This window comes from Oncorhynchus gorbuscha, unplaced genomic scaffold, assembly GCF_021184085.1.
Source record: "Oncorhynchus gorbuscha isolate QuinsamMale2020 ecotype Even-year unplaced genomic scaffold, OgorEven_v1.0 Un_scaffold_99:::fragment_4:::debris, whole genome shotgun sequence".
Taxonomy (NCBI): Eukaryota; Metazoa; Chordata; class Actinopteri; order Salmoniformes; family Salmonidae; genus Oncorhynchus; species Oncorhynchus gorbuscha.
The window spans coordinates 87,108-113,611 of NW_025745729.1; the positions used below are offsets into that span (position 1 = coordinate 87,108).

Here is a 26,504-nt window from a genome sequence, read left to right on the forward strand (position 1 = left end):
AAAACAGTTACAAGCAATTCAAAAATAAAAATGCTCCAATAAATATTTAAAATGATCAAGGGGGACAAGAGTCTCAAGTTTAAGTTTAGTCTGCAGGCTATTCCATAGGCAAGGAGCGTATTAGGAAAAGGCAGCCATACCCAACTCTGTGGAAATCGCATGGGCCTCAAAGTTTAATCCATGCTTGAGACCTGGTTTTAGGATATATAATTCTAATATTGATGAGTGATGATAAATTAGAAGGTAGCTTTCAGTGATAATGCAGTTGCATGCAGGTAAATAATATCCCAATAATCAATAACAGACATAAAAGTAGCTGGCATCATTTGTCTTCTATTTGTAGAGTACAAGCATGTCCTATTTCTATAGAAGAAGCCTGGCTTGATTTTTAGCCGTCTACAAAGTTCGTCAATATGCATTTTAAAAGAGATTATCGTCCAACCATATCCATACGTATTTATATGCAGAGACCTGATTAATTCGAGAACCATCTAAGCTCATAAGTGCAAGTGTATTTTCAACCAACTTTTTGAACCTATTAAAATCATCAAATGTGTTTTCTTTGCATTTAAATCAAGTTTCAGCTGTATAAAATACACTTGTAATATCTTAAAATCTGTCTCCAATAGTGATAATGCTTGGTCAGCAGTTGAAGCGGTAGACTACATGACAGTGTCATCAGCATATAAATGAACTTGACACTTTCTTATCTCATCACCGATATAGTTTATGTAGAGAGTGAACAGTAATGGACCAAGTATAGAACCTTGTGGGACCCCTTTAACCAACTCCAATGGCTCCTACTGGATGCCGTCGACTCTAACAGCCTGACTTCTATCCTTTAGATAGTCATGAAACCAACTAAAGGCATCCAATCCCAGTCCTATTGACGACAGTTTCCTCAAAAGAATCGCATGGTCGACAGTGTCAAAAGCTTTAGAGAAATCAATGAACAAGGCGGCACAGCACTGTCTATAATCTAGGGCATTAGTAATATAATTTTAACACTCTAGATTTCACCAATCTCTCAAAACATTGGCATATCTACAGTGAACCTGTGTCATGTTAATAGTTACAATGTTACCAATGTTCACCTGCTAAAACATTGGTAATCTCTGTCAGAGTAGTCCTACCTAACTGTATGATAAACCATATAACTGAACGTTACAATGTTTTTTCCACTCAATCATTTCTTAATAACGTATATCATAGGATGTCTTATCCCGAAGGTGTTTCTTGGTGTTCTTCTCCGGCCTGAACAGAATAATAAAGCATTTAGGAACAAATAATAGAAAGAACAACCCAAAGCTAGAGGTGATGATGGCAAAGATCTCCACAGCTACAGTCAACTTCCCAGGAGAGCTGACATAAGCTGGGATGAAGGTGATCCAGACTGCACAGAATATGAGCATGCTGAAGGTGATGAATTTGGCCTCATTGAAGTTATCAGGCAGCTTCCGAGCCAGAAACGCCAGCACAAAGCACAAGAGAGCCAGGAGTCCTATATAGCCCAACACAGCCCAGAAACCAATAGCTGAACCAACATCACACTCTAGAATGATCTTTTCCTTGTAGGTAGTGAGGTTTTTAATGGGGAAGGGAGGGGACAGGACCAACCACAGAGTGCATATCAAAGCCTGGACAAACGTGAAGGACACTACTGTCAATCTCTGCTGTGGAGGACCAAACCATTTCATGACATTACTGGCTGGAAGCGTAGCCCTGAAGGCCATCAACACCACTATTGTTTTCCCCAGAACACAAGAGATGCAGAGGACGAAGGTGATCCCAAACGCTGTGTGACGCAGCATACAGGACCATTCAGAGGGCTGGCCAATGAAAGTGAGAGAACACAGAAAACACAGAGCCAAGGAGAAGAGAAGCAGGAAGCTCAGCTCAGAGTTGTTGGCCCTTACGATGGCCGAAGTTCGATGGCGGTAGAAGACAGTTGCCGTGGCGATGGCCAGACAAGCCCCGCCCACAGAGCAGGCGGTCAGGATGATTCCAAGGACCTCGTGGAAGGACAGGAACTCAACAGGCTTAAGGATACAGAGGTCTCTCTCAGCGTTGGGCCAGTACTCTTCTGGACAGATCAGACAGTCTGAAGAATCTGACCAGGCCAAAACAACAGACATCAAATGTTAATAATAATAGATTCAGGTTTTATTTATTTACAAATACATGTCCCACAATGCTGCAGTTTGTCAGTTTACAATAAAGAATGTTGAATTAATGTGCAGCTTACATAAGATAATAAGAACATGATTGACAGACACTACCTTTGTCGTGCTGGTAATATGAATAAAACAATACTTAGTAAACCGGTATAGAAATTACTACACAACTGTTCCTATAGTCCTACCTGTGTTATTACTGATCTCTCCCTCTGCACATTGGATACAGTCATAACAGCATACAGGCTTTCCTTTCTGTACAGCCTTACGAGTGCCTGGGGGACAGCTCTCACTGCACACTGACACAGGTACTTGGGTACTGTTCTTTACCCAGGTGATTTCCCTCTCGATGTCAAGCCTCTGGTCAGGAGGCAGGGATGCATCATAGAGCCCCACTGTCACCAACTCCATCTTCCCACTCTCCCGTCTCTGCCAGTTGACCAGCTCATAGGTGGCCACTGGGTCCCCGTTGGCATCGAAAGACACCTGGTACCCGTTACGAGAGAAGTTCACCCTCCTCAATCTCTCCAGGACCTGGGGGTTGGAAGGGGAAGAGAGGGAGAGAGAGATGGGACGATTGAGAAGGAGAAAGGTGAAGAGAGATGGAGATAAGGGAAGACAGAGATGAGTGAGGGGAAGAGAGATGGAGCGATAGATGGAGAGAGGGGAAGAGAGAGATGAGAGATGGAGAAAGGGGAAGAGAGATGGAGATAAGGGAAGACAGAGATGAGTGAGGGGAAGAGAGATGGAGATAAGGGAAGACAGAGATGAGTGAGGGGAAGAGAGATGGAGCGATAGATGGAGAAAGGGGAAGAAAGATGGAGATAAGGGAAGACAGAGATGAGTGAGGGGAAGAGAGATGGAGCGAAAGATGGAGATAAGGGAAGACAGAGATGAGTGAGGGGAAGAGAGAGATGAGAGATGGAGAGAGGGGAAGAGAGATGGAGCGATAGATGGAGATAAGGGAAGACAGAGATGAGTGAGGGGAAGAGAGAGATGAGAGATGGAGAAAGGGGAAGAGAGAGATGGAGCGATAGATGGAGAGAGGGGAAGAGAGAGATGAGAGATGGAGAGAGGGGAAGAGAGAGATGGAGCGATAGATGGAGAGAGGGGAAGAGAGAGATGAGAGATGGAGAGAGGGGAAGAGAGAGATGAGAGATGGAGAGAGGGGAAGAGAGAGATGAGAGATGGAGAGAGGGGAAGAGAGAGATGAGAGATGGAGAGAGGGGAAGAGAGAGATGAGAGATGGAGAGAGGGGAAGAGAGAGATGAGAGATGGAGAGAGGGGAAGAGAGAGATGAGAGATGGAGAGAGGGGAAGAGAGAGATGAGAGATGGAGAGAGGGGAAGAGAGAGATGAGAGATGGAGAGAGGGGAAGAAAGATGGAAAGAGAGAAATTGAGAAAATGGAAGATAGATGGAGAGAGAGAAACAGAACATTAATTCAACTCATTTTTATCAGATGTGTTACCTCAGAAGAAGTTGTAAAGTATAATGAGAACTCCTAGGCCTTCATACATGTTGTCTTTATAAACATATTTATCCAGGAAATGATACTACAGACTTGTCATTCACCTGTGTTGGCTTCACATTAAGGTTTTTGTCACAGTTCACAGTGGAGTTTTCTCTCTCTTCACAAACAATGCTGTGGATGGCGTGTGCTATGGCATAAACAGCTTTATACACCATGTTAGTGACACGCAGCTGGGATGTATCTGTGTAGGGGGTCTGTAGCTGCTGTATATCCTCACTGCCATCACACACCTTCTCTTCAACCCCAACACCTGTAGAGGTCCCTACAGACAGACAGACAGACAGACAGACAGACAGACAGACAGACAGACAGACAGACAGACAGACAGACAGACAGACAGACAGACAGACAGACAGACAGACAGACAGACAGACAGACAGACAGACAGACAGACAGACAGACAGACAGACAGACAGACAGACAGACAGACAGACAGACAGACAGACAGATAGATAGATAGATAGATAGATAGATAGATAGATAGATAGATAGATAGATAGATAGATAGATAGATACCTGTCCCCAGCTGACAGCCAAAGGCTCCCTCCCAGAACTCAGTGAGCGTGGGAGACTTGGACACCTTCTGTGGGGAGAGGTCCAGGAGGAAGTCCCTGAGGCCGGGGATGACAGAGCGTTGGATGCCAATGCCGATGGCCCCGGCACACAGTCCGAAGTGCAGCATATCTGGGTCAGTGACCCAGGACTCACTCCCGATCCACTGTCGGGGTGGAGAGGGCAGGCGTTCCATTTCCCTCAGCAGGATTTTCATGTCCCAAGAGGATACGAATGCAACCACCACCTGGGCTGTGGAGCTGGGAAACATGATTATATCATATGCTTAATATGCTGGTCATGTTTGTCATTTACTGGAATGTCTCAGTGAAGTGAACATTAGTATTAATCAACACTTTTGACATGCTTAAGATATGCAAATCATATTGATCTCACATGTTGGCAGTGTAGCCTAGTGGTTAGAGCGTTGGCCTATTAACCAGAAGGTTGCAAGTTCAAACCCCCGAGCTGACAAGGTACAATTCTGTCCATCTGCTCCTGAACAGGCAGTTAACCCACTGTGCTTAGGCCATCATTGAAAATAAGAATTTGTTCTTAACTGACTTGCCTAGTTAAGTTAAAATCAGCTTTTGGAAAAGAGATAAATTAATGACAATAGTATTTTTTAAATAATTATGGTCTTGCATTTGTATGAATGAAAAGTTCACAAGTAATAATGGATCACCTGCGGATCACGTCGGCCACCCGTTGCACTCTGCTGAGTGGGTTGGTACGGGAGAAGGCTTCAGAATACTCTACACAGATGCCCTCCTCTTGTGCTGCCTGTAGGAAAGCAGCCATCCCATTATTACCGTAGTCAGAGTCGGAACGAACCGCCCCAATCCAGGTCCAGCCGAAGTGCCTGATGAGGTGGGCCAGAGCGGCAGCCTGGAACTGATCACTGGGGATGGTTCTGAAGAAGGTTGGATACTGTTTCTTATCACTCAGACAAGCACAGGTGGAAAAGTGGCTCACCTAGTTAAAAACAGACAGTCGAAAACATGAGAAAGATCATCATGTCGGCCTCACAACTCTAATGTATTGGCTACTTCCTGCTATTTTATTTAGCTGTGTCATTTGATGTTGGCCTTATCTTGGCCAGTTTGCAGTTGCAAATGATAACTTGTTCTCAACTAGCTTACCTGGTTAAATAAAGGTGGAATAAGGGAGGGGAGATATTAATAATAATAAGCCAAACTATTGGTTTAGTTATTGGCAACTTCCTGCTTTTTTGTTTAGCTGTGTGGTATGATGTTAGGGAGACATTAATAATAATAATGTATTGTTTTTCATTGGGCCCGATTGAAAAGGATATATATTTCTACCTGTTTCTACCTTTGTCGTTCTATTCATATTGATAATAGTATTATAAGACATACTGGTGCTGTGAAAAACATGAGTAAAAGGTGTGAAACTAATCCCTGGTCTCCCATAACAACCTAGCCTATGAAAGATAGTCCTCGGACCATGTTTTAATGTCACTAGATGTTCTCCAGACGCATAGTTCTCAGTCTATGTTAAAATGCCTTTCTCCACATAATTTCACACAGAAATGTATATTCCTGAAAGAGAGGCGAATATACAGTAGGAATACAGTAAGTTAAAAGTTTAACTCATTCCTGAAGGAGAGGAGAATATACAGTAGGAATACAGTAAGTTAAAAATATGCTGAATGATTTCTGTCCACATTAGTTTACCTGAGGAATGCCGAAAGGGCCGATGATGCGCAACATGCTGATGGTTGGCGTGGAGCCAGACTCGCCCACGATAGCTGTCACTGTAGGCGACCCCGAGCACTGTTCTCCGGTATCAAACATTGGGTCCAGGCCGTTAGCCAGCTGGAAGGCCACTTTTACGGCCATGGGGACCGTGGTGCAGGAGTCGTGCACTTGATAACCGAGTGTGACACCCGGTAGAAGGTCCGAACTGTTGTTTATCTCGTCAACTGCAAAGACCATGGTACGCGAGAAGCGCAACTCACGGGAATCCAAACTGTAAATAGAAGGTAGGTGAGTGAGCACCACTTGACTAAACAGTAAATTAGCCTATAGAATATATGGTTATACGAGGACAAATATCTTAAAATCTAGCCTTATTTTCCACACTGTCTACATGCCTACACATTTGATAACTGTAATTGAGGACATTGTAGTATCGCCTGCATTTGAAAATGTGACACTTTGTAACGGTAGGCTTTACCTACTCTCTCAGACACAAACACACTGTTTATCTGTCTTTAAAACACTGTTTACCTGTCTTTAAAACACTCTTTACCTGTCTTTAAAACACTGTTTACCTGTCATTAAACACACTGTTTATCTGTCTTTAAAACACTGTTTACCTGTCTTTAAACAGACTGTTTATCTGTCTTTAAACAGTGTGTCTCCGTCTCTTTAAAACACAATTTATCTGTCTCCCCACAGCCACAGTCCTGTCCCCTGTTCCCTCTTGCGCTCACTGACCTCCCTGTGCACTGCAGGGGCTCAGGCAGTCTGGTGTAGCTGTGTTCCACAGTGTGCATGTAGTTGTGGATTGAGAAAACACCCCCGATGACAAAGTCCCCATCCTGGGAGAACGCAGGAGGACGAGGGGTGGCTTGGAGCCTGCATCTGACAGACTCCAGCCCAGAGGCAGAGACAGAGGCAGATGAGAGCAAGGCAAGCCCACCAGCCACCACCGCTAGATGTAGTAGAACCAGACTACCAGCCAGACTTGGATCCAGAGCAGGAGCCGGAAAGAGCTTCATTCCCCTGATGTGTAGAAGGTATGGAGTAATACAGCGCCACACAGACCCATATAGGTCAGGATACCTCTCTTCTCTGGGTTAAATACCCACCATACCTCTGTGGGGATTCCTCTGGGGGCCACACTGTGGGTATGGCCATGCCAAGGAGGGAGGGGCTAGAAGCTGCTCTACTCACTCAGTCAGGTCCTGCTTCTTTCAGCTATAGAGAGTGTATGCACCAGCATCAGAACTGACTGTAATGGTTTAGATAAACATACATTAGAAACAATAACCACGTCTCGTACTGTCTAGTGCTCTTGGCACGCTGGCACTGCACAGTATTTACCCAACAGTCTAGTCCTCTAGGCACTTTAGCTCTTCACAGTATTTCTGCTATAGTCTAGTCCTCTTGGTACGTTTCCTCTCTTATATTTCCCCAACAGTATAGTCCTCTTGGTAAGTTGCCTCACTTACAGTTGGTCAGAAGTTTACATTCACCTTTGCCAAATACATTTAAACTCAGTTTTTCAAAATTCCTGACTTTTAATCCAAGTAAAAAATCCCTGTCTTAGGTCAGTTAGGAACACCACTTAATTTTAAGAACGTGAAAAGTCAGAATACTAGTAGAGAAAATGATTTATTTCAGCTTTAATTTCTTTCAGCAAATTCTCAGTGGGTTAGAAGTGTACATACACCCATATAGAATTTGGTAGCATTGCCTTTAAATGTTTTAACTTGGGTCAAACGTTTCGTGTAGCCTTCCACAAGCTTCCCACAATAATTTGGGTGAATTGTGGCCCATTCCTCTTGACAGAGCTGGTGTAACTGAGTCAGGTTTGTAGGCTTCCTGACAGAGCTGGTGTAACTGAGTCATGTTTGTAGGCCTCCTGACAGAGCTGGTGTAACTGAGTCAGGTTTGTAAGGCCTCCTGACAGAGCTGGTGTAACTGAGTCAGGTTTGTAGGCTTCCTGACAGAGCTGGTGTAACTGAGTCAGGTTTATCGGCCTCCTGACAGAGCTGGTGTAACTGAGTCAGGTTTGTAGGCCTTTTGACAGAGCTGGTGTAACTGAGTCAGGTTTGTAGGCCTCATGACAGAGCTGGTGTAACTGAGTCAGGTTTGTAGGCCTCCTGACAGAGCTGGTGTAACTGAGTCAGGTTTGTAGGCCTCCTGACAGAGCTGATGTAACTGAGTCAGGTTTGTAGGCTTCCTGACAGAGCTGGTGTAACTGAGTCAGGTTTGTAGGCCTCCTGACAGAGCTGGTGTAACTGAGTCAGGTTTGTCGGCCTCCTGGCAGAGCTGGTGTAACTGAGTCAGGTTTGTAGGCCTCCTGACAGAGCTGGTGTAACTGAGTCAGGTTTGTCGGCCTCCTGACAGAGCTGGTGTAACTGAGTCAGGTTTGTAAGCCTCCTGACAGAGCTGGTGTAACTGAGTCAGGTTTGTAGGCCTCCTGACAGAGCTGGTGTAACTGAGTCAGGTTTGTCGGCCTCCTCGCTCCACACGCTGTTTAAGTTCTGCCCACATATGCTCTATTGCATTGAGGTCAGGGCTTTGTGATGGCCAATCCAATACCTTGACTTTGTTGTCTTTAGGCCATTTTTGTCACAACTTTGGAAGTATGCTTGGGGTCACTGTCACATTTGGAAGACACATTGGTATCCAAGCTTTAACTTTCTGACTGATGTCTTGAGATGTTGCTTCAATATATCCACATCATTTTATCTCCTCATGATGCCATCTATTTTGTGAAGTGCACCAGTCCCTCCTGCAGCAAAGCAACCCCACAACATGATGCTGCCACCCTGTGCTTCATGGTGGGGATGGTGTTCTTTGGCTTGCAAGACTCCCCCTTTTCCTCCAAACATAACGATGGTCACTTTCTCCCCATGTGCAGTTGCAAACAGTAGTCTGGCATTGTTATGGTGGTTTTGGAGCAGTGGCTTCTTCCTTGCTGAGCGGCCTTTCAGGTTATGTCGATATGGGACTCATTTTACTGTGGATATAAATACTTTCGTACCTGTTTCATCCAGCATCTTCACAAGGTCCTTTGTTGTAGTTCTAGGATTGATTTGCACTTTTCGCACCAAAGTACGTTAATCTCTAGGAGACAGAACACATATTCCTCCTGAGCGGTACGACCCATGCGTTGTCCCATGGTGTTTTTACTTGCGTACTTGTCACGGTTGTCATAAGAACTGGACCAAGGCGCAGCTGATATTGAGTTCCACATATTTATTCCAAAGTGAATCTTAAACCAAAAACAATAAATCAAATAAACGAACAACAGAACATGACTACATGGAACACATGCACAAACACAAAATAATATCCCACAAACACAGGTGGGACAAATATCTACCTATATATGGATCCCCAATTAGAGACAACGATTATCAGCTGCCTCTAATTGGGAATCAAACAAAACACCAACATAGAAAATAAAATATCGAACACAATATAGAAATGATAAACTAGAATAACTCCTAGTCACACACTGACTTACTACACCATAGAGAAACAAGGGCGTGACAGTACTATTGTTTGTACAGATGAACGTGGTACCTTCAGGTGTTTGGAAATTGCCCCCAAGGATAATAATGGCCGATTTCATTTGATTTTACCATGATGTCAAACAAAAAGGCATTGAGTTTGAAGGTAGGCCTTGAAATACATCCACAGGTACACCTCCAATTGACTCAAATGATGTCAATTAGACTATCAGAAGTTTCTAAAGCCATGACATATATTTCTGGAATTGTCCAAGCTGTTTAAAGGCACAGTCAATGAAGTGCATGTAAACATCTCACCAACTGGAAGTGTGAAACAGTGAATTACAAGTAAAATAATCTGTCTGGAAACAATTGTTGGGAAAATTCCTTGTGTCGTGTACAAAGTAGATTACAATTTGTGTACAAGAAAAGTGTGGAGTTGTTGAAAAACGAGTTGCAATGACTATAAACTAAGTGTATGTAAACGTTCCACTTCAACTGTGCATGAACATTTTTATTATATTATTATAATTCATAATATGATGAATTACAATATCAATTGAATACATGCACTTCAATGTTATATCAATTCATATAGGAATAAAGCTTTTCTCCAACAACATGGAAGTGGTTCCACTCTGTAGGCTACTGCTAATCACATCATTTAGCAGGTCTAATTAGATTTTAACAATCTCTCATAACATTGGAATATCTAAAGTGAACCTGTCATGTTACGAGTTACAATGTTACCAATGATTATCTGATAAATTGTTGTTCATCTCTGTCAGAGTCGTCCTACCTAACTGTATGATAAACCATATAACTGAACGTTACAATGTTGTTCTCCCTCAATCATTTCTTAATAACGTTTATCATTGGATGTCTTCTCCATGAGGTGTTTCTTGGTGTTCTTCTCTGGCCTGAACAGAATAATAAAGCATTTAGGAACAAATAATAGAAAGAACAACCCAAAGCTAGAGGTGATGATGGCAAAGATCTCCACAGCTACAGTCAATTTCCCTGGAGAGCTGAAATAAGCTGGGATAAAGGTGATCCAGACTGCACAGAATATGAGCATGCTGAAGGTGATGAATTTGGCCTCATTGAAGTTATCAGGCAGCTTCCGAGCCAGAAAAGCCAGCACAAAGCACAAGAGAGCCAGGAGTCCTATATAACCCAACACAGCCCAGAAACCAATAGCTGAACCAACATCACACTCTAGAATGATCTTTTCCTTGTAGGTAGTGAGGTTTTTAATGGGGAAGGGAGGGGACAGGACCAACCACAGAGTGCATATCAAAGCCTGGACAAACGTGAAGGACACTACAGTCAATCTCTGCTGTTGAGGACCAAACCATTTCATGACATTACTGGCTGGAAGTGTAGCCCTGAAGGCCATCAACACCACTATTGTTTTCCCCAGAACACAAGAGATGCAGAGGACGAAGGTGATCCCAAACGCTGTGTGACGCAGCATACAGGACCATTCAGAGGGCCGGCCAATGAAAGTAAGAGAACACAGAAAACACAGAGCCAAGGAGAAGAGCAGCAGGAAGCTCAGCTCCGAGTTGTTGGCCCTGACGATGGCAGAATTTCGGTGGTGGTAGAAGACAGCTGCCGTGGCGATGGCCAGACAAGCCCCGCCCACAGAGCAGGCAGTCAGGATGATTCCGAGGACCTCGTGGAAGGACAGGAACTCAACAGGTTTAAGGATACAGAGGTCTCTCTCAGCGTTGGGCCAGTACTCTTCTGGACAGATCAGACAGTCTGAAGAATCTGACCAGGACAAAACAACAGACATCAAATGTTAATAATAATAGATTCAGGTTTGATTTATATACAAAAACATGTCCCACAATGCTGCACTTTGTAAGTTTACAATAAAGAATGTTTACTTAATGTACAGCTTACATAAGATAATAAGAATAGGAACATGATTGACAGGCACAAAATTTGCAGTGCTGCTAATATGAACAAACCGTGATAGAAATTACTACACAATTTTGCCAACTGTTCCTATAGTCCTACCTGTGTTATCACTTATTTCTCCCTCTGCACATTGGATACAGTCATAACAGCATACAGGCTTTCCTTTCTGTACAGCCTTACGAGTGCCTGGGGGACAGCTCTCACTGCACACTGACACAGGTACTTGTGTACTGTTCTTTACCCAGGTGATTTCCCTCTCGATGTCAAGCCTCTGGTCAGGAGGCAGGGATGCATCATAGCGCCCCACTGTCACAAACTCCATCTTCCCACTCTCCTGTATCTGCCAGTTGACCAGCTCATAGGTGGCCACTGGGTCCCCGTTGGCATCGAAAGACACCTCGTACCCGTTACGAGAGAAGTTCACCCTCCTCAATCTCTCCAGGACCTGGGGGTTAAAAGGGCAAGGGAGGGAGAGAGATGAAGAGAAATGGAGATAAGGGAAGAGATAGATGAGTGAGAGGATGAGAGATGGAGAGAAAGGGGAAGAAATATGGAAAGAGAGATAAGGAGAGAAGGGAAGAGAGAGGGAGAGAGAGAAACAGAACATGAATTTAAATCATATTTATCAGATGTGTAACTTCAGAAGAAGTTGTGAAGTAGAATGAGAACTCCTAGGCCTTCATACATATAGTATAAATAAACATATTTATTAGGAAATTAAACTATAGACTTGTCATTCACCTGTGTTGGCTTCACATTAAGGTTTTTGTCACATTTCACAGTGGAGTTTTCTCTCTCTTCACAAACGATGCTGTGAATGGCGTGTGCTATGGCATAAACAGCTTTATACACCATGTTAGTGACACGCAGGTGGGATGTATCTGTGTAGGGGGTCTGTAGCTGCTGTATATCCTCACTGCCATCACACACTTTCTCCTCAACCCCAACACCTACAGTCCCTACAGATATACAGAAAGAGAGAGAGACAGAGAGACAGAGAGACAGAGAGACAGAGAGACAGAGAGACAGACAGACAGACAGACAGACAGACAGACAGACAGACAGACAGACAGACAGACAGACAGACAGACAGACAGACAGACAGACAGACAGACAGACAGACAGACAGACAGACAGACAGACAGACAGACAGACAGATGGACGACGGACGGACGGACAGACAGATAGATAGATACCTATACCCAGCCTACAGCCAAAGGCTGCTTCCCAGAACTCAGTGAGCAGGGGAGAGTTGGACACCTTCTGTGGGGAGAGGTCCAGGAGGAAGTCCCTGAGGCCAGGGATGACAGAGCGTTGGATGCCAATTCCGATGGTCCCGGCACACAGGCCGAAACGCAGCATCTCTGGTTCAGTGACCCAGGACTCGCTCCCGATCCACTGGCGGGGTGGAGAGGGCAGACGTTCCATCTCCCTCAGCAGGAGTCTCATGTCCCAAGAGGATACAAATGCAACCACCACCTGGGCTGTGGAGCTGGGGAACATGATTATATCATATGCTTAATATGCTGGTCATGTTTGTCATTCATTGGAATGTCTCAGTGAAGTGAACATTAGTATTCATCAACACTTTTTCAAATCATGTTGGTCTCACAGATCTGCTTTGGAAATGAGAGAATATACCAACAACAATATGTTTTATAAATCTAGTCTTGGACTTGTATGAATGAAAAGTTCACAAGTAATCATGGGATCACCTGCGGATCACGTCAGCCACCCGTTGCACTCTGCTGATTGGGTTGGTAAGGGAGAAGGCTTCAGAATACTCCACACAGATGCCCTCCTCTTGTGCTGCCTTTAGGAAAGCCGCCATCCCGTTATTACCGTAGTCAGAGTCGGAACGGACCGCCCCAATCCAGGTCCAGCCGAAGTGCCTGATGAGGTGGGCCAGAGCGGCAGCCTGGAACTGATCACTGGGGATGGTTCTGAAGAAGGTTGGATACTGTTTCTTATCACTCAGACACGCACAGGTGGAAGAGTGGCTCACCTTGGTAAAAACAGAAAATCGAAAACATGAGAAAGAACATCATGTCGGCCTCACAACTCTAATGTATTGGCTACTTCCTGCTATTTTATTTAGCTGTGTCGTTTGATGTTGGCCTTATCTTGGCCAGTTTGCAGTTGCAAATGATAACTTGTTCTCAACTAGCTTACCTGGTTAAATAAAGGTGGAATAAGGGAGGGGAGATATTAATAATAATAAGCCAAACTATTGTTTTTCATTACGCCAGAATGAAAAGGTACACAAAACTGTGACACCAATCCCTGGTCTCCCATAACAACCTAGCCTATGAAAGATAGTACTCAGACCATGTTTTAATGCCGCAAGATGTTCTCCAGACTCATAGTTCTCAGTCTATGTTCAAATGCCTTTCTCCCCATATTTTCAAACAGAAATGTATATTCCTGAAAGAGAGGAGGATATACACTAGGAATACAGTACATTAAAAGAGTCTGAATGATTTCTTTTCATAGAAGTTTACCTGAGGAATGCCAAAAGGGCCAATGATGCGCAACATGCTGATTGTAGGCGTGGAGGCAGACTCGCCAACGATAGCTGTCACTGTAGCCGACCCTGAGCACTGTTCTCCGGTATCAAACATGGGGTCCAGGCCGTTAGCCAGCTGGAAGGCCACTTTCACGGCCATAGGGACCAAGTTGCAGGAGTCGTGCACTTGATAACCAAGTGTGACACCCGGTAGAAGGTCTGAACTGTTGTTTATCTCCTCAACTGCGAAGATCATGGCGCGCGAGAAGCGTAACTCACGGGAATCCATTCTGTAAATAGATGATGGGTCAGTGAGCACCTCCTGATGAATGATGAACTAGACTATAGAATGTTTCCATGGCAAACAGCCTAATATCTAGTATTATTTTCCATACCGTCTATATGCCTACACTTTTGTTGTCTGTAATTGAGGACATTGTAATCTAGCCTGCAATTGAAAATGTGATCCTTTGTAACAGTAGTCTTTACCTACTCTCTCAGACACAAACACACTGATTATGGTATTTAAAAACACTGTTTATCTGTCTTTAAAACACTGTTAACCTGTCTTTAAACACACTGTTTATCGTATTTAAACACACTGTTTATCAATCTTTAAACACACTGTTTCTCTGTCTTTAAAACACAATTTATCTGTCTACCCACACAGCCACAGTCCTGTCCCCTGCTCCCTCTTGCGCTCACTGACCTCCCTGTGCACTGCAGGGGCTCAGGCAGGCTGGTGTAGCTGTGATCCACAGTGTGCATATAGTAATGAATGGAGAAAACACCCCCGATGACAAAGTCCCCGTCCTGGGAGAACGCCGGAGGACGAGGGGTGCCTTGGAGCCTGCATCTTACAGACTCCAGCCCAGAGGCAGAGACAGAGGCAGACGAGAGCAAGGCAAGCCCACCAGTCACCACAGCTAGATGTAGTAGAACCAGACTACCAGCCAGACTTGGATCCAGAGCAGGAGCCGGAGAGAGCTTCATTCCCCTGATGTGTAGAAGGTATGGAGTAATACAGCGCCACACAGACCCATATAGGTCAGGATACCTCTCTTCTCTGGGTTAAATACCCACCGTACCTCTGTGGGTATTCCTCTGGGGGCCACACTGTGGGTATGGCCATGCCAGGGAGGGAGGGGCTAGAAGCTGCTCTCCTCACCCAGTCAGGTCCTGCTTCTTTCAGCTATAGAGACTCACCAGCATCAGAACTACGTTGACTGTAATGGTTTAGATAGACATAAACATACATTAGACACACAATAAGCATGGGCCTCTCTTATATTATCTCTACAGTCTAGACCTCTTGGCAAGCTGGATCTACACAGTATTTACCCAACAGTCTTGTCTTCTTGGTATGCTGGCTCTATACAGTTAATCCTCTACAGTTAGTCTTCTTGGCACACTGGCAGTACACAGGATTTATTCTACAGTCTAGTCCTCTTGGTAAGCTTCCTCTCTTATATTTCCCCGCCAGTCTAGTCCTCTTGGCACGTTGCCTTTCAGTTGAAGTCGGAATTTTACATTTGCCTTAGCCAAATCAATTTAAAAACAGTTTTAATTTATTTTTAATTTAATCCAAGTAAAAAGTCCCTGTTTTAGGTCATTTAGGATCACCACTTTATTTTGAGAATGTGAAAAGGCAGAATAATAGTAGAGAAAATTATTTATTTCAGGTTTTATTTCTTTCATCACATTCCCAGTGGGTCAGAAGTTTACAAACACTCAATTAGTATTTGGTAGCATTGTCTTTAAATTGTTTAATTTGGGTCAAACATTTTGGGTAGCCTTCCACAAGCTTCCCACAGTATGTTGGGTGAATTTTGGCCCATTCCTCCTGACAGAGCTGGCCACTACAAAACCTTGATTTTTTGTCCTTAGGCCAATTTTAGCCACAACTTTGGAAGTATGCTTGGTGTCACTGTCCATTTGGAAGAACCATTTGCGACCAAGCTTTAACATCCTGACTGATGTCTTGAGATGTTGCTTCAATATATCCACATAATGTTTTCTCCTCATGATGCCATCTATTTTGTGAAGTGTACCAGTCCCTCCTGCAGCAAAGCAACCCCACAACATGATGCTGCCACCCCCATGCTTCACGGATGCAAGACTCATCCTTTTTCCCCCAAACATAACGATAGTCACAATCTTTGTCCCCATGTGCAGTTGCAATCCGTAGTCTGTCATTTTATGGCAATTTTGGAGCAGTGGCTTCTTCCATGCTGAGCGGCCTTTCAGGTTATTCCGGTATAGGACTTTTTTACTGTGGAAAACAGATGTACTTTCATACCTGTTTCCTCCAGTATATTCACAAGGTCCTTTGCTGTTGTTCTGGGTTTGATTTGCACTTTTCGCACCAAAGCACGCTAATCTCTAGGAGACAGAACACATCTTCTTCCTAAGCAGAATGACGCCTGCATGTTACCATGGTGTTTATACTTGCGTACTATTGTTTGTATAGATGAACGTGGTACCTTCATTCATTTGGAAATTGCTCCCAAGGATGAACCAGACTTGTGGAGGTCTACAAGTTTTTTTTTCTGAGGTCTTGGCTGATTTCATTTGATTTTCCCATGATGTCAAGCAAAGAGGCACTGAGTTTGAAGGTAGGCATTGAAATACATCCACAGGTACACCTCCAATTGACTCAAATGATGTCAATCAGCCTATCAGAAGCTTCTAAAGCTATTACATATTTTTCCTGAATTTTCCAAGCTATTGTCGTGTCTTTGGCATCATTAATACTGAAGACTAAATTTGATCAAATAAATCTCTTAATTAGTCTTCCAATGAATTAATTATTCTTTACCTCACGTTAGTCTCATTCCAAACGTCTATATGGAAGGAAAAGTATTTCACAGGGTGAAATTATAAGGAAAGAATGGACTTCCATGTGGATGAGTTCCATATCAGCAACGAGGAAACCCGCAGCCAAAACATTTGTGATGGTGGCCTGACTTGCGATTTTAGGTTGCACATACTTATTAAAGTTGAGATCTAATGGAATTGAAAATGTTAGAGTTGTTGGACGTTCTTTTTGTACAGAGCCAACAGCGGCAGAGCATTGTTCATCTAAGGAAGTGCATAATATATACGAATCCTGAGGATTATGATTCAAAGGAACCCAAAGAAGGTACATCCTCAGAAGGGTCAGCCCCCGAAGAAAACTAAGTATGCGGCTGCGTCAACCACGCCCTGATACCCAAAGGACTGCTTCAACAATAGAGGAGTGCCCTTAACTTCTTAAGGTATAAGGGGCAGCATTTTCACAATTTTTTTGATTCCTACGGCTTTCCACCCAGTTTTTCACATTTCCCCAAATCTATTAAAGAATTGTTGACCAAAGCTACTACAGCATCAAACAAGTGCAAGATAACCTTTCCACTACATGTGGTCACCACTTTTTATTCCACCTATGCCAAAGAGCCCGGGGAGTTTCTTTTGAAGATGTTATGTCTCTTTATAATGATTATTTAAGAAGTAATTACAACATTGTAGCTTGTTTTGTTAGAAAATATCAAAAGTGTTCAAATATGTGTCCTTTAAGACCGTGTAATCAAGGCGTATGTTCACGTCAAATGTTTCAAGAATGCCACAAATGTTAAATTGCTTAATTTTTCAAATAAAATGTATTGAATTTATTCATAGTCATTCAAAATGAATCCAAACGTCTAACCACCCTGAGAGATCGGGATTAGGAAAAGGTCTGGAGACTTTCAGGGGGGTAAATGAGTTATCATCATCCCTTTCATAAGGGGGGGTTGTTGGGGCATCTTTAGGGGTGCTATATCTCGTTGAAGGTGTTTGTTTAAAAGCTTGAATCTGTTGATGAAGCTTATAGTTGGGCACACCCGAGAGGGGAATGTTGAGGATTGCCAGGGCCTTAAACCACGCAGATAGTTGCTAGGTGGGGGGTTCCTATCACCCTGTTTGCTTACATAGACCAGAGAGTCTGTGTCGGGGTTAAAGAACACGCCTCTGAAGCTGCTCCATGAGGGTGTACAGTTCAAGGCGGCCGTAGGCCATGGTAAATTTTGCAAGAAACACATTTACATTACCCGGGGGTAGAACCCACATTACCCGGGGGTAGAACCCACTTATTGGTCTGAAAAAAACAAATTCCCAAAATTATTTGTGGTTTTAAGTACAATTTCGACACATTCCTTTTGGTTTTATTGACCTCTATTCTGTTAGGGTCAAGAAGTATGCCTTCTCTGTCGTGATAGTCTTGAATGTACTTGTCTTTGCTCTCTTGATCTGTGACCGATGCAGGATAGCCTGAAGCCATTTGCTTGCATCTCAAGAATGTCTTGATGTACTTTTTTAAAAGAGTGTCTGATTTCCTGGAAAAGTTTCACACTTCAAAGATTTTGGCCACACGATACCCCATCTCTAGAGCCTTAGAGAATTCAACTGTGACCCATACTGTCATGTATTGTATTGTCATGTCTTGTCCCTGTGCTTTCTCTTCTCTTCGTTTCCCCCTGCTGGTCTTATTAGGTTTCTTTCTCTCTCTCTATTCCTCTCTCTCTCTATCGTTCCGTTCCTGCTCCCAGCTGTTCCTCATTCTCCTAACAACCTCGTTTACTCTTTCACACCTGTCCCCTATTTTGCCCTCTATTTAAGTCTCTATAACTTCGGATGTTTTCAATGAGGACACTCAGTTAGATAGCAAATGTTATTTTTTTCCCAAAATATTATTTGTGTAGGAGAAATCGCTCCATTTTGTTCATCACGTTTGACTAAGAAAAAAATCAGAAAATGCAGTCTCTACAACGCCAAACTTTTTACCAAATTAACTCCATAATATCGACAGAAACATGGCAAACGTTGTTTAGAATCAATCCTCAAGGTGTTTTTCACATATCTATTCGATGATAAATCATTCGTGGCAGCTGTGTTTCTTCTCAAAGCAAACGAAAAACACACGCAGCTGGAGATTACGCAATAATTGCAACAGAGGACACCAAGCGGCCACCTGGTAGATGTAGTCTAAAATGGTCAATCTTCCAGTGATTTGCCTACAAATACGTCACAATGCTGTCGACACCTTGGGGAAACGACAGAAAGTGTAAGCTCATTCGTGACCCATACACAGCCATATAAGGAGACATTGGAAAACAGCGCATTCAAAATCTGGGGCACTTCCTGTATGAATTTGCATCTTGATTTCGCCTGTAGCATTAGTTCTGGGGCACTCACAGACAATATCTTTGCAGTTTTGGAAACGTCAGAGTGTTTTCTTTCCAAAGCTGTCAATTATATGCATAGTTGAGCATCTTCTCGTGACAAAATATCTTGTTTAAAACAGGAACAGTTTTTTATCCATAAATTAAAAGAGCGCCCCCTATATCCAAGAAGTTAACAAGAAATGTGTGGAGTTGTTGAAAAACGTGTTTTAATTACTCCAACCTATGTGTATGTAAACTTCTGACTTCAACTGTATCTCGCTCTGGATAAGAGCGTCTGCTAAATGACTTAAATGTAAATGTAAATGTATCTGAAAATGTTTATTATATTATTATAATACATAATATGATGAATTACATTATAAATTGAACACATGCACTTCAATGTTATATCAATTCATATAGGTATAAAGCTTTTCTCCAACAACATGGAAGTGGTTCCACTCTGTAGGCTACTGCTAATCACATCATGTAGCAGGTCTAATTAGATTTTAACACTCTAGATTTGAACAATCTCTCATAACATTGGAATATCTAAAGTGAACCTGTCATGTTACTAGTTACAATGTTACCAATGATTATCTGATAAATTGTTGTTCATCTCTGTCAGAGTAGTCCTACCTAACTCTATGAAAAACCATATAAATGAACGTTACAATGTCTGTTCCCGTCAATATTTTCTTAATAACGTATATCATTGGATGTCTTCTCCATGAGGTGTTTCTTGGTGTTCTTCTCCGGCCTGAACAGAATAATAAAGCATTTAGGAACAAATAATAGAAAGAACAACCCAAAGCTAGAGGTGATGATGGCAAAGATCTCCACAGCTACAGTCAACTTCCCAGGAGAGCTGAAATAAGCTGGGATAAAGGTGATCCAGACTGCACAGAATATGAGCATGCTGAAGGTGATGAATTTGGCCTCATTGAAATTATCAGGTAGCTTCCGAGCCAGAAAAGCCAGCACAAAGCACAAGAGAGACAGGAGTCCTATATAGCCCAACACAGCCCAGAAACCAATAGCTGAACCCACATCGCACTCTAGAATGATCTTTTCCTTGTAGGTAGTGAGGTTTTTAATGGGGAAGGGAGGGGACAGGACCAACCACAGAGTGCATATCAAAGCCTGGACAAACGTGAAGGACACTACAGTCAATCTCTGCTGTGGAGGACCAAACCATTTCATGACATTACTGCCTGGAAGCGTAGCCCTGAAGGCCATCAACACCACTATTGTTTTCCCCAGAACACAAGAGATGCAGAGGACAAAGGTGATCCCAAACGCTGTGTGACGCAGCATACAGGACCACTCAGAGGGCCGGCCAATGAAAGTAAGAGAACACAGAAAACACAGAGTCAAGGAGAAGAGCAGCAGGAAGCTCAGCTCAGAGTTGTTGGCCCTGACAATGGCCGACGTTCGGTGGTGGTAGAAGACGGTTGACGTGGCGATGGCCAAACAAGCCCCGCCCACAGAGCAGGCTGTCAGGATGATTCCGAGGACCTCGTGGAAGGACAGGAACTCAACAGGTTTAAGGATACAGAGGTCTCTCTCAGCGTTGGGCCAGTACTCTTCGGGACAGATCAGACAGTCTGAAGAATCTGACCAGGACAAAACAACAGACATCAAATGTTAATAATAATAGATTCAGGTTTTATTTTTTTTCAAATACATGTCCCACAATGCTGCACTTTGTCAGTTTACAATAGAGAATGTTGAATTAATATGCAGCTTACATGAGATAATAAGAACAGGAACATGATTGACAGACACTACCTTTGTCGTGCTGGTAATATGAATAAACCAATACTTAGTAAACCGGGATAGAAATTACTACACATTTTATGCCAACTGTTCCTATAGTCCTACCTGTGTTATTACTGATCTCTCCCTCTGCACATTGGATACAGTCATAACAGCATACAGGCTTTCCTTTCTGTACAGCCTTACGAGTGCCTGGGGGACAGCTCTCACTGCACACTGACACAGGTACTTGGGTACTGTTCTTTACCCAGGTGATTTCCCTGTTGATGTCAAACCTCTGGTCAGGAGGCAGGGACGCATCATAGCGCCCCACTGTCACAAACTCCATCTTCCCACTCTCCCGTCTCTGCCAGTTTACCAGCTCATAGGTGGCCACTGGGTCCCCGTTGGCATCGAAAGACACCTGGTACCCGTTACGAGAGAAGTTCACCCTCCTCAATCTCTCCAGGACCTGGGGTTTGGAAGGGCAAGGGAGAGAGAGAGAGAGAAGGAGCGAGAGAGAGAGGATGTGAGAGAAGGACAGAGGTGAGGGGAGATGGAGATAAGGGAAGAGAGAGATGAGAGAAGGGATGAGAGATGGAGAGATAGATGAGAGAGAGAGGAGTGAGAGATGAGATGAGAGATGGAGAAAGGGGAAGAAAGATGGGAAGATGGAGATGGAGAAGAAAGACAGAAAAATTCAACTAAATTTACTCAGATTTTTATCAGAAGAAGTTGTAAAGTATAATGAGAACTCCTAGGCCTTCATACATGTTGTCTTTATAAACATATTTATCAGGAAATGATACTACAGACTTGTCATTCACCTGTGTTGGCTTCACATTAAGGTTTTTGTCACAGTTCACAGTGGAGTTTTCTCTCTCTTCACAAACGACTTTGTGGATGGCGTGTGCTATGGCATAAACAGCTTTATACACCATGTTAGTGACACGCAGCTGGGATGTATCTGTGTAGGGGGTCTGTAGCTGCTGTATATCCTCACTGCCATCACACACCTCTTCAACCCCAACACCTGTAGAGGTCCCTACAGACAGACAGACAGATAGATAGACAGAGACAGACAGACAGACAGACAGACAGACAGACAGACAGACAGACAGACAGACAGACAGACAGACAGACAGACAGACAGACAGACAGACAGACAGACAGACAGACAGACAGACAGACAGACAGATGGATGGACAGACAGACAGACAGAAACAGACAGATAGATGATAGACAGACAGACAGACATGTAAATAGACTGAAGGATGGATGCATGGATGGATGCATGGATGGATGGATATATAGATACATAGATACCTATCCTCAGCCTACAGCCAAAGGCTCCCTCCCAGAACTCAGTGAGCAGGGGAGACTTGGACACCTTCTGTGGGGTGAGGTCCAGGAGGAAGTCCCTGAGGCCGGGGATGACAGAGCGTTGGATGCCATATCCAATGGCCCCGGCACACAGTCCGAAACTCAGCATATTTGGATCAGTGACCCAGGACTCACTCCCGATCCACTGGCGGGGTGGAGAGGGCAGGCGTTCCATCTCCCTCAGCAGGATTCTCATGTCCCAAGAAGATACGAATGCAACCACCACCTGGGCTGTGGAGCTGGGAAACATGATTATATCATATGCTTAATATGCTGGTCATGTTTGTCATTCATTGGAATGTCTCAGTGAAGTAAACATGACCATTAGTATTAATCAACACTTTTGACATGCTTAAGATATGCAAATCATGTTGGTCTCACAGATCAGCTTTGGGTGTAGAGAGAAATTAAAAACAATATTATTTTTTATAAATATGGTCTTGCATTTGTATGAATGAAAAGTTCACCAGTATTCATGGATCACCTGCGGATCACGTCAGCCACCCGTTGCACTCTGCTGTGTGGGTTGGTAAGGGAGAATGCTTCAGAATACTCCACACAGATGCCCTCCTCTTGTGCTGCCTGTAGGAAAGCAGCCATCCCATTATTACCGTAGTCAGTGTCGGAACGGACCGCCCCAATCCAGGTCCAGCCGAAGTGCCTGATGAGGTTTGCCAGAGCGGCAGCCTGGAACTGATCACTGGGGATGGTTCTGAAGAAGGTTGGATACTGTTTCTTATCACTCAGACACGCACAGGTGGAAGAGTGACTCACCTAGTTAAAAACAGACAGTTGAAAACATGAGAAAGAACATCATGTTGACCAAACTACTCTAATTTATTGGCAACTTCCTACTCTTTTTATTTTGCTCTGTAGTTTGATGTTAGGGAGACATTAATAATAATAAGTCAACTCATTGTTTTTCATTGGGTCAGAATGAAAAAGTAACACTGTGACACCAATCCCTGGTCTCCCATAACAACCTAGCCTATGAAAGATAGTCCTCAGATCATGTTTTAATGGACAGAAGTTCTCCAGACTCAAGTCCTCATTCTATGTTCAAATGCCAGAAGTTCTCCAGACTAAGTCCTCAGTCTATGTTCAAGTGGTTTTCTCCACATAATTTCACACAGAAATGTATATTCTTAAAAGAAGGAGAATACAGTTGGAATACAGTGAATTAAAAGTAGAACTCATTCCTGAAAGAGAGGAGAAAATACTCTTGGAATTCAGTAAATTAAAAGAAGCTGAATGATTTATTTTCACAAGAGTTACCTGAGGAATGCCGAAAGGGCCGATGACGCGCAACATGCTGATGGTAGGTGTGGAAGCAGACTCGCCAACTATAGCTGTCACTGTAGCCGACCCTGAGCACTGTTCTCCGGTATCAAACATTGGGTCCAGGCCGTTAGCCAGCTGGAAGGCCACTTTCACGGCTATAGGGACCGAGGCACAGGAGTCGTGCACTTGATAACCAAGCGTGACACCCGGTAGAAGGTAAGAACTGTTGTTTATCTCCTCAACTGCGAAGATCATGGCGCGAGAGAAGCGCAGCTCACGGGGATCCATACTGTAAATAGAAGATAGGTCAGTGAGCACCTCCTGACAAATCATAATCCAGCCTATAGAATGTTTCCATGACAAACAGCCTAATATCTAGTATTATTTTACATACCGTCTATATGACTACACTTTTGTTGTTTGTAATTGAGGACATTGTAGTATAGCCTGCATTTGAAAATGTGATCCTTTGTGACAGTAGGCTTTACCTACACTTTTAATCTGTCTTTTAAAAGTTTACCTGTCTTTCAAACCTGTTTGTCTCTTTAAAACAGTTTACTCTTTTAAAAACTGTTCATCTGTCTTTAAACAAACCTTTTATCTGTCTTTAACAAATTGTTTATCTTTCTTTAAAAACATTGTTTCTCTGTGATTAAAACTTTCAGTCTTTTTTAACACACTGTTTCTCTGTTTTTAAAACACAATTAATCTGTCTACCCACACAGCCACAGTCCTGTCCCCTGTTCCCTCTTGCGCTCACTGACCTCCCTGTGCACTGCAGGGGCTCAGGCAGGCTGGTGTAGCTGTGATCCACAGTGTGCATATAGTAGTGAATGGAGAAAACACCCCGATGACAAAGTCCCCATCCTGGGAGAACGCCGGAGGACGAGGGGTGCCTTGGAGCCTGCATCTGATAGACTCCAGCCCAGGGGCAGAGACAGAGGCAGACGAGAGCAAGGCAAGCCCACCAGCCACCACAGCTAGATGTAGTAGAACCAGACTACCAGCCAGACTTGGATCCAGAGCAGGAGACGGAGAGAGCCTCATTCCCCTGATGTGTAGAAGGTATGGAGTAATACAGCGCCACACAGACCCATATAGGTCAGGATACCTCTCTTCTCTGGGTTAAATACTCACCGTACCTCTGTGGGGATTCCTCTGGGGGCCACACTGTGGGTATGGCCATGCCAAGGAGGGAGGGGCTAGAAGCTGCTCTGCTCACTCAGTCAGGTCCTGCTTCTTTCATCTATAGAGACTGCATGAACCAGCATCAGAACTACATTGACTGTAATCTTTTAGATAGACATAAACATACAGTAGACACACTATAACCATCTGGCTCTCTTATATTTCCATTGCAGTCTAGTCCTCTCCACGCTGGCTCTACACAGTATTTCCTCTGACAGTCTAGTCCTCTTGGCACGCTGGCTCTACACAGTATTTCCTCTACAGTCTAGTCCTCTTGGCACGCTGGCTCTACACAGTATTTCCCCTACAGTCTAGTCCTCTTGGCACGCTGCTTCTCTTATATTTCCACTTCTGTCTTGTCCTCTTTGCACTCTGGCTCTCTTATATTTCCACTGCAGTCTAGTCCTCTGGCATGCTGGCTCTACCCAGTGAAACCTGGAGAGGAACTAGGCTCCTGGGGAGGCCAGTCCTCTTCTGGCTGTGCCTGTAGAGAGTCAAAAACAGCAGGTCCGGGACAAGGGAGCACTCTTGGTGACCAGGTCAGGGTTCAGTTGAAACTGGAACAGCAGCACAACCAGGTGGACTGAGGACATCCAGGAGTCTCAGGCCAGGTAGTCCCGAGGCATGGTCCCATGGCTCAGGTCCTGGAGATTAGAAAGACATGGCCAAGAGAGATTCAAGGGAGCGTTAAATTCACACAGGACACTGGATAAGACAGGAGAATACTCCAGACACAACAGTGAACCTAGCCCCCGGACACATAATCTATTGCAGCATAATTACTGGAGGCTGAAACAGGAGGGGTTGGGAGACACTGTGGCCCTATCTGACTATACCCCGGACAGGGCCAATCAGGCAGATATAAACCCACTGTGAAAGCACAGCCCCCACACCACTAGATATCTTTAACCACCAACTGACTACCCTGAGACAAGACAGGTAGCCCATGAAGATCTCCCTTGGCACAAACCCGAAGGGGGCGCCAACCAACAAAGGTAGATCATGTCAGAGACTCAACCCACTCACCCCTCCTAGGGACGGCATGGAAGAGCACAAGTAAGCCAGTGACTTAGCCCCCTAATAGGGTTGGAGGAAGAGAATCCCTGTGTAGAGAGGGGAACTGGACAGGCAGAGACAGCAAGGGCGGTTTGTCGCTCCAGTATCTTTCCGTTCACCTTCACACCACTGGGCCAGACTACACTCAATCATAGTCCCTACTGAAGAGATGAGTATTCAATAAAGTTTTAACTTCTTGGTGACTGGGGGGCAATATTGAGTAGCTTGGATGAATAAGGTGCCCAGAGTAAACTGCCTGCTACTCAGGCCCAGTTGCTAATATATGCTAATCATTAGTATATTTGGATAGGAAACACTCTGAAGTTTCTAAAACTGTTTGAATGATGTCTGTGAGTAAAACATAAATCATTTGGCAGGCAGAAATCTGAGAAGAAATCCAACCAGGAAGTGGGAAATTTGAGGTTGGTTGTTTTTCAACTCATTCCCTATTGAAGATACAGTGGGATATGGGTCATGTTGCACTTCCTAGGGCTTCCACTAGATGTCAACAGTCTTTAGAACCTAGTTTGATGCTTCTACTGTGAGGTGGGGCTGAATGAGAGGGGAATGGGTCAGATGTCTAGCAGAATGCTTTGTGCTCGTGATGCGCTGTCATGTGAGATAGCTCGCGTTCCATTGCTTTTCTGTAGAGAAAGGAATTTTCCGGTTGGAACATTGTTGAAGATTTATGTTAAAAACATCCTAAAGATTGATTCTATACTTAGTTTGACATGTTTCTATGGACTGTAAACT

At 43.9% G+C, this 26,504-nt stretch overlaps 2 protein-coding genes and 1 pseudogene across 2 annotated transcripts; all 3 read right to left on the bottom strand.

Annotated features, from left to right (window-relative positions):
- Positions 1-1,193: 1,193 nt before the first annotated feature.
- Positions 1,194-7,004, bottom strand: LOC124019459 (extracellular calcium-sensing receptor-like). The gene is made up of 7 exons (XM_046334806.1): positions 6,721-7,004; positions 5,956-6,250; positions 4,944-5,233; positions 4,238-4,518; positions 3,748-3,956; positions 2,363-2,708; positions 1,194-2,110 (listed from the first exon to the last, which is right to left on the bottom strand). The coding sequence occupies exons 1-7, from the start codon at positions 7,002-7,004 to the stop codon at positions 1,194-1,196; spliced, it is 2,622 nt and encodes an 873-aa protein (XP_046190762.1).
- A 2,725-nt stretch (positions 7,005-9,729) lies between these two features.
- On the bottom strand, positions 9,730-14,898 carry LOC124019456 (extracellular calcium-sensing receptor-like). Its single transcript, XM_046334803.1, has 7 exons — positions 14,615-14,898; positions 13,901-14,195; positions 13,115-13,404; positions 12,611-12,891; positions 12,141-12,349; positions 11,499-11,844; positions 9,730-11,246 (listed from the first exon to the last, which is right to left on the bottom strand). The coding sequence occupies exons 1-7, from the start codon at positions 14,896-14,898 to the stop codon at positions 10,330-10,332; spliced, it is 2,622 nt and encodes an 873-aa protein (XP_046190759.1). The 3' UTR covers positions 9,730-10,329.
- Positions 14,899-19,521: 4,623 nt separating this feature from the next.
- On the bottom strand, positions 19,522-24,554 carry LOC124019460 (annotated as a pseudogene).
- Positions 24,555-26,504: the final 1,950 nt, after the last annotated feature.

Coding starts and splice junctions, on each gene's coding strand:
- LOC124019459 (XM_046334806.1), bottom strand. CDS start 7,004: ATGAAGCTCTTTCCGGCTCCTGCTCTGGATCCAAGTCTGGCTGGTAGT. Junction 4,519..4,943: donor GTGGCCGACGTGATCCGCAG/GTGATCCATTAT, acceptor CATGTTTCCCAG/CTCCACAGCCCAGGTGGTGG. Junction 2,709..3,747: donor TTAATGTGAAGCCAACACAG/GTGAATGACAAG, acceptor TCCAACCCCCAG/GTCCTGGAGAGATTGAGGAG.
- LOC124019456 (XM_046334803.1), bottom strand. CDS start 14,898: ATGAAGCTCTCTCCGGCTCCTGCTCTGGATCCAAGTCTGGCTGGTAGT. Junction 14,196..14,614: donor CCCCTGCAGTGCACAGGGAG/GTCAGTGAGCGC, acceptor ATCTATTTACAG/AATGGATTCCCGTGAGTTAC. Junction 12,350..12,610: donor CTGGGAAGCAGCCTTTGGCT/GTAGGCTGGGTA, acceptor TAGGGACTGTAG/GTGTTGGGGTTGAGGAGAAA.